The 7,875-nt window shown below is 46.4% G+C and overlaps 1 protein-coding gene across 1 annotated transcript in view; it reads left to right on the top strand.

Moving 5' to 3' along the window:
• Positions 1-409: 409 nt before the first annotated feature.
• Positions 410-7,875, top strand: part of TUBA8 (tubulin, alpha 8) — a 25,074-nt gene continuing 17,608 nt past the window's right edge. Inside the window, exon 1 of the mRNA XM_008578141.1 lies at positions 410-595. Coding sequence (XP_008576363.1) covers positions 593-595 — 3 coding nt within the window. The 5' untranslated portion in view covers positions 410-592. The remainder of the gene's footprint in view (positions 596-7,875) is intronic.

Raw genomic sequence — 7,875 nt, 5'->3', positions numbered from 1 at the left:
CTTCCAGAGCAGAGGCTCAACAGCTTGCCCAAGTAAACACTGATAATCAGCAGAGCTGAGATTGGAACCTGTTCCTCCCACCCATGAGCCTGGCAGACCCCTGACCACTCCCACCCTCTCCCAGGTCGAGGGTGACTGTGGTCAGTTAAACCCCAGGCAGGTGCCTTCCTGCCTGGACCAGCTAGTGATGGCAGCAGGAAGAGAATGAAAGTTTGGGGAGAAATGAATATTTTGTTTCACAGCATTTCTGCATTGCCTTCTGAGCAGCTGTAATTCATGGCCGGGCCGCAGCGTGCATGTTGAGAATGTGTACTAGTGCGCTTTGGTCCTGTCGGACTACCTCCCCGGCTGAGCCCAGGCTGCGGCTGGCGCCCGGAGGGTCGAGCCGCTGGTGGGCGGGGAAGAGCCATTGTGACCTGCCCCGTCCCTCCCCTTCCTGGGCACTGTGATGCTGCAGGGCAGCTGCTGGCCTGGCATGTCTGTCCCTGGCCCCCTCCCTCCCAGTATGTCACAGCAGCGGAGGCGGCTGTATCTGGTGCAGTAGGGTGGGCAGGCCCGGACGGGAGGCGAGCTGGCGAGGAGAGCGGCCGCGATGGTGAGGCTTCCCGCGACCTGGGCCCGGGACCAGGGATCGGGGCTGGGGTCGCGCGGCAGGGGCCCAGCGGAGAGCCGCGTCTGCGCGGAGGCGGACGGATCCATCGCTTTGGATCCGCAAAGGTCGAAGTCTCCTGGGGGGTGTCCGTTCAGGGTCGAGGGGTCCGCACCCTCAGGCGAGTGGGGACCAGGGGCGAGTTGCTCCCGTAAAAGGATCTAAGGGAGATTCGCACAAGCAGGTGAGGGGAGGGAGGACATGGGAGCCCGGTGGAGAAGCGGTGTCCCCTGAGGGGTCCCAGGTGGGCAGTTTGTGGACGAGAGTGGGAAGAAAAGTGGAGTCCAAGATTGCGAATAGGTGGTCTGGGTCGGGGCGGCTGGGAGAGTGGATGCAGTCAAGTCCCCAAACCCAACTGAATGTGACAGGGGACTTAAGACGTCACAGCCCCCCCGCCCCCACGCTTGGGGGTTGTCCTCCGTTCGCATGCCAGGCAGTCGGCGGGGTTCGGGGCACCCGCAGCTCCAGCGCGGCCGGGCCCCTGGCGCAGTCGGGTTCCCAGGCACTGGCCCCCGTGCCAGCTCCGCAGGTTTCTGAGCGGTCGAAGTCAGAAGGAATTTGGCACTCAGAAGTGTCCTTCCCAAAGGCTGGAGGACCTCAGACCTCGGCATAGGGGGCTCAGCGGCAGCTCCTTTCGCCCACCCCCGCGTGTCTCCGCCTGCAGACGCTGGAGAGGGTCCCTCAGACCCCGCGGTTCCACTCCAGAACCTGTCCCCTGCCCCAGCGCCCCGGGGTAGCTGCATTTGCCTCCAGTCCTCTTCCCTGAACGCCTGGAATCCCAGGCATCTCTCCCAGAGCCCTGATATTTCAGGATTACGTAGGTGGGTTGGAAAGGTTGAGTGTGGGGGGAGGGGCAGAATAGGCACATCTCTCGGGCCAAGGTCAGGTTCTCCGGGCGGTCTTGATCCGGGTGTCAGTGACCGATCTGGCCCCGAGAGAACCTCCGCTCTTCCCCGCCCCCTGCGCGTTCTGGACGTGTGCTCTGCTGCTTCTAGCCCCAGGTCTGTCCGCACCTCCCGCTCTCCGGAGCATGCTCTCAGACACACCTGGGAGCTTGAAGAAGTTGGGAATACTGGGGACAGTGGGCAGAGAAACCCATTTCTGCCTGAGGCCTCTGGTGTGGGTCCAGAGAAGGAGCTCAGAGGTGAGAGTTCAGAATTTTGACTCCTGGCTCTGCAGCTAGCTGTGTGATTACAAGAAGGTCACAACAACCTCTCTGGACTGGCTTTTCTCATCTACAAAATGAGGAGGGGTTATAGTTCAAATTTCCAAGTCTCCACATAGATTTTATTATTTTAAAACTTCTTATTATAGAGAATTTCAAACATATACAAAAGGAGAGGGTATGGTACAACGAACCATTAAATGCATTATCTGGTTTTGACAATTACCCACTTATGACCAGTCTTGCTTCATTTACTGCCCCCTCCACTATTTTGAAATAAATCCTAGGCTGCATACTCTAGAACTGATATTTAATATTTATAATATCTAGCACGTAGCTAGTGCTTTGTAATTCTCAAAGTGCTTTCCCTTGTGTGTTGTTTTGTTTGTTTTGGAGGCCAGCCAGTACAGGGACCGACCCTAGATCCTGGTGTTACAGCACCGCGCTCTAACCAACTGAGCTAACCAGCCAGGCCTCCCTTGCATGTTTTCATTTTGATCTGAATGCCCCAGTGACTCTCAGAGTACAGCCTAAAGAAAGCTTACAGGGGCACCCAGGGTCATAATCCAGCCCTTTAAGCAAACTTCAATGTGGATTCAATAGGCGAGTTTCTGAAAATACCTGGTAAATCAAAAATTTAAACAGTAAAACCTTATTTTAAACATGTTTAAGAATTTGTGTCTTCAGCCAAAAACCCTTGGTTAAATTTTATTTTATTTTATTTTTTCCTTTTTGTCTTTTTTTAAAAAGGGGATATCTTTTATTTATTTTGAAACACTGAATTTTGTATAGTAGGTTCTATGTAGAACATTTACCTGTGTGCACAGCACTGTTTTGATGAACAAACATTTTTTGTTGAATGTTTCCCACTCACAGAACCTCTTTATAAAAATTTCTTTATTCTTGAAAGGCTAGAATGGCACATCTATAAACCTAGACCCTAAGAATCCCACCCTTGAAGGAATAACTTTACTTCTGACGGCTCAGGTTTCAGGCAGCTATCCCCCACATTCCTCTTCCCTGAAGGATTGAGGGAGGCCATCTTGGTGTTAAGGAGAATTAGATCTGGCATTTCTGAAGGTTCTGGGTAAGAAATATATACCTAATCCTTGTGCATATTTTTAAATGCATTCTCCTGGTTACTAGGCAAATGAGTGTTTTTCCATGTGAATTCCCCCTTCCTCCCCAACCACCCCACTATACCATACCAATATCCTTTAGCATTTCTGTATTGTAGCCTAAAGTCACACAACTGGTAAGAAGCCAGCAGGGACTTGAATTTGTATCCACTCAGTTCCAAAGACTTTGTTCTTTCTTATCTCTGTTCTCAAATACCAAATTGTGCCGGAACCAACAGCCTAATCGTATAACTGAGCATTCCCATCTGCTGCCGGTATCCTTCTAGAAAGCAGCTCTTCTGGGGAACTGAGACTATGACACATTTTTTGGGAAAAATTATGGAGAATCCTGGTCAGGTGCCCCAAGCCAAGTCTGTGTTGATGATACCAGGGCACAGAGAATGCTTCACAGAGAATGTGGTTTATGGGGAGGACAGAATGGCCTCCTTAACTGTTCCATTTGGACTAGGGGACCAGTTGTGTTCAGGTGGGAATTGGCATCAAATGGCAATAAAGAGCTTGTCTCTCTGCAAAAAATGGGCAGTTAGGGAGGAGGTGAGAGTGTTCTGGGGACGAGATAGACACTGCTGTGTCTGTGGCTCTCCGCAGTCTGCCTCGAGTAGGCAGGCATGGCTGAACTCTGTGGGGTCAACACACACATTCTGACCTCGAGCCCTGTGTGGGCTTCCCAAGGGGCTGCAGGTCACTGCTACTGCCTTCCCCAGAGGTCACTTAGTACATGCCTCCGTGCAAGAATCCTGGATGGACAGAGCTCCCTTGATGGACAGAGCACAGGCTGGGCAAAGCTGCTGAGATGGAACTGTGAGTTTTGACAGAACCTTCCAGGCTCGGCTCAGGCCCATGCAGGGCTGGGGCGTGGGGAGTGATGCTGTTGCTGACTGTCCTTTCTGAGGGGGCTACTGAGTGACCTTGGAAGGAAGATGAAAAGTTAAAAAATAATTTTTGAGGAGGAAATAGCTGGTCAATACAAAGCCAGTGATGGGACTGGGTGGGAAGATGTGACGTTCTCAGGGGAAGGAAGTGGACCAACTGCTCCTTTCCCTTGGACCACTGAGGGACTGACAATGCTGTCTGTGGCCTCTGTGGTTGGCATTTCCCCTGTCAGTGTCTTTCTGTTCTCTTCCCTGTCAGTGTGGCAGAGAATGGGAAAATGGAGTGGGCACCGTGTATGTTGGATTAAAACTCCTTAACTGCCTCCTGCACCTGCTCCCAATGTCAGCTAATGCCCAAGAGTCTCTGATGCTGGGAGTCTACCTACCAAACACCCCTGTCATTCCTAAAGTCTGTGTCAGCCCTGTTGCTGCCCTAACTGCAGTGCCTGTGATCTGAGTCTCTCTCCTGAGCTGCCTTCACTCACCGACATTAATTTAGTTTGACTCTTTGTTCATGCTGTTTTTGGCTTGCTATCTGTTCTTTGTTCTGAATGATTCTAAATACGCCCTGTTATTGAAAGGTTCTGAGCAGAGATGATTTAAACAATCTTTCATGAATCACATTTGTCCTTACTTTGACTATCCCCCTGTGACACTGTGGATCTACTTTTCACTTGGCATCCCTGACCCATGTCCTAAAATATATGTGATTTATTGTCCCAGCCTGACAAGTAGAAATAATTTGCTTCCTGAGAGCAGCTGTGCGGCACTTGAGCACACAGGTGGTGAGGGGTGTAGACTGGTCTCAGGTTTTCACATGGTCTGTACTGCTGGTCCCTGTCAGCCCCCTTCCTAGATAAAATGCCAGTTTACTGTTTTGTGATACTTCCAAATGATTTTTAAAGCTTCAAAGCCTTCTTCTACTGAGTGTAGTGATTAGCTTATCTTAGTGGTCTGAGAACAAAGCTAAAGGAAATGACTAATATTAAAATAGAAAGAATGTGGGATTGACATAAGGAATGGTTTCTTGCAGTAGAATTACAAAAGGGCTGCAAAGTTTGAGAATTTCCTTTTTTTGATGGTCTGCAAAATACAAGCTCTCATCCCCATGGAGGATGGCCATAGGAGGCACGGATATGCTCTGCCCTCGAGTGCCTTTGCTCCAGAGAAAGCAGGCAGTTTGTGGGAGGTGCCCTAAAGTTCTCTGCCTCTTGTCCACACTGCCCTATGTCCACCTAACATGCTTGTAGATCATCCTGGCATGTCGAAATTCTTCAGGGTCCCTGTGAAACCAAACTAGAAGTTGTCTTTTTCTACTCTGAACTCCCGTTGCACTTGATCTATATCCTTTGTAGACACTGGCCACTCTCCTTGTTAAATGGACTGTAAGCCCCTCAAGGAGGGCTTTCATGCTAATCGTCTCTATGTTTATAGAGCACCTGCTACTGTGCTCGGTGCTGGGGTTCAGGGAGTGAAAGAGAGGCTCCTTGCTTTCTTTATTTTCCCTACTAGAAAAGTCATCAAGTTGAATGAGCAACTAAAATATGGAGCGATAGATGCAATGATAGGGATGATGAGGATTGTGGAGCACAGAGCAGGGACCCTATGTTGGTTTGTGATTCTCCAGACTTCCTGCTGGAAGTGACATTTAACTCAAGACCTGGAGGATGAATAGGAGTTAGCCCCATTCAGTTTCAATGCCTTCTCCCTCATAATAACACAAAAAATTTTGTTGTAGGAATGAGCAGAGTAGGTAACTTTTTTTTTTTTTTTTAAATTTTTATTTTGTCAATATACATGTATATGATTATTATGGCCCATCCCCGACACCTCCTGCCCTCCTCCCTCTCTCCCCTCCCCCCCAAGAATGTCCTTTCCGTTTGCTTGTTGTAACAACTTCAAAAAAAAGTATAGTTGTTATATCTTCTTCCCCACCCCCCACCCCACCGGGTTTTTTTTTTGTGTGTGTTTGTGGGTAAATTAATTTGTTTATTTTTTTTAGCTCCCACCCCAATAAGTGAGAACATGTGGTATTTCTTTTTCTCTGCCTGACTCGTTTCACTCAATATTATTCTCTCAAGGTCCATCCATGTTGTTGCAAATGGCAGTATTTCATTCGTTTTTATAGCTGAGTAGTATTCCACTGTGTAGATATACCACATTTTCCGTATCCACTCATCCGATGAAGGACATTTGGGTTGATTCCAGCTCTTGGCTATTGTGAAGAGTGCTGCAATGAACATTGGGAAACAGGTATACCTTCAACTTGATGATTTCCATTCCTTTGAGTACATTCCCAGTAGTGGGATAGCTGGATCGTATGGTAGATCTATCTTCAGCTGTTTAAGGAACCTCCAAACCATTTTCCATAGGGGTTGCACCATTATGCATTCCCACCAACAATGTAAGAGAGTTCCTTTTTCTCCGCAACCACGCCAGCATTTATCTTTCAGCATCTTTTGGATTTTTGCCATCCTAACTGGGGTGAGATGGTATCTCAGTGTGGTTTTGATTTGCATTTCCCGGATGCTGAGTGATGTTGAGCATTTTTTCATATGACTGTTGGCCATTTGCATATCTTCTTTAGAGAAATGCTTACTTAGCTCTTTTGCCCATTTTTTAATTGGGTTGCTTGTTTTTTTCTTGTAAAGTTGTTTGAGTTCTTTATATATTCTGGATATTAGTCCTTTGTCAGACATGTATTTTGCAAATATTTTCTCCCACTCTGTTGGCTGTCTTTTAGCTCTGTTAATTGTTTCTTTTGCTGTGCAGAAACTTTTCAGTTTGATATAGTCCCATTTGTTTATTTTTCCTTTGGTTGCCCATGCTTTTGGGGTCATATTCATGAAGTCTGTGCCCAGCCCTATTTGCTGAAGGGTTTCTCCTATATTTTCTTTAATAAGTTTTATTGTTTCAGGGTGTATATTTAAATCCTTAATCCATTTTGAGTTGATTTTAGTAAATGGTGAGAGATGTGGGTCTAGTTTCAATCTCCTGCAAATGGATAACCAGTTATCCCAGCACCCTTTGCTGAAGAGGGAGTCCCGACCCCAGTGAATAGACTTAATGCCTTTGTCGAAGATCAAATGGCAGTAAGTGCGTGGGTTGATTTCAGGGTGCTCTATTCTATTCCATTGATCAGAGTCTCTGTTATTATACCAATACCATGCTGTTTTGGTTATTATAGCTTTGTAGTATAGTTTAAAGTCAGGTAGAGTAATACCTCCAGCTTTATTTTTTTTGCTCAGCGTTGCTTTGGCTATTCGTGGTCTTTTGTTATTCCAGATAAATAACTGTATAGTTCTTTCCATTTCTGTGAGAAATGTCATAGGAATTTTGATGGGGATTGCATTAAATTTGTATATCACTTTGGGTAGTATAGTCATTTTCACTATATTGATTCTTCCAATCCAGGAGCATGGGATGTCTTTCCATCTTCTTGTATCCTCTCTAATTTCTCTCAGGAGTGGTTTATAGTTCTCGTTATAGAGATTTTTCACATCCTTAGTTAGTTCAATTCCTAAGTATTTTATTTTTTTGGTGGCTATTGTAAATGGGCAGGCTTTCTTATTTCTCTTTCTGCTTGTTCACTATTGGTGAAAAGAAATGCTACTGATTTTTGTGTGTTGATTTTGTATCCTGCTACTGTGCTGAACTCTTTTATCACCTCTAAGAGTTTTTTAATAGATGATTTGGGCTGTTCGATATATAGGATCATATCGTCTGCAAACAGGGACAGTTTGACTTCCTCCTTTCCAATCTGAATGCCCTTTATTTCCTTCTCTTCTCTGATTGCTCTGGCTAATACTTCCAAAACTATGTTGAATAGGAGTGGTGAGAGTGGGCATCCTTGTCTGGTTCCTGTTCTTAAAGGAAAAGCTTTCAGTTTTTCCCCATTCAGGATGATATTGGCAGTGGGTTTATTATATATGGCTTTGATTATGTTGAGATACTTTCCATCTATACCTAATTTATAAAGGGTCTTTGTCATGAATGAGTGTTGGACTTTATCAAATGCTTTTTCAGCAATATGGTGGATCACATTTATTG

This window comes from Galeopterus variegatus, unplaced genomic scaffold, assembly GCF_000696425.1.
Source record: "Galeopterus variegatus unplaced genomic scaffold, G_variegatus-3.0.2 Scaffold73, whole genome shotgun sequence".
In the NCBI taxonomy this organism is placed as follows: Eukaryota; Metazoa; Chordata; class Mammalia; order Dermoptera; family Cynocephalidae; genus Galeopterus; species Galeopterus variegatus.
This window is presented reverse-complemented; position numbering and strand designations above follow the sequence as displayed.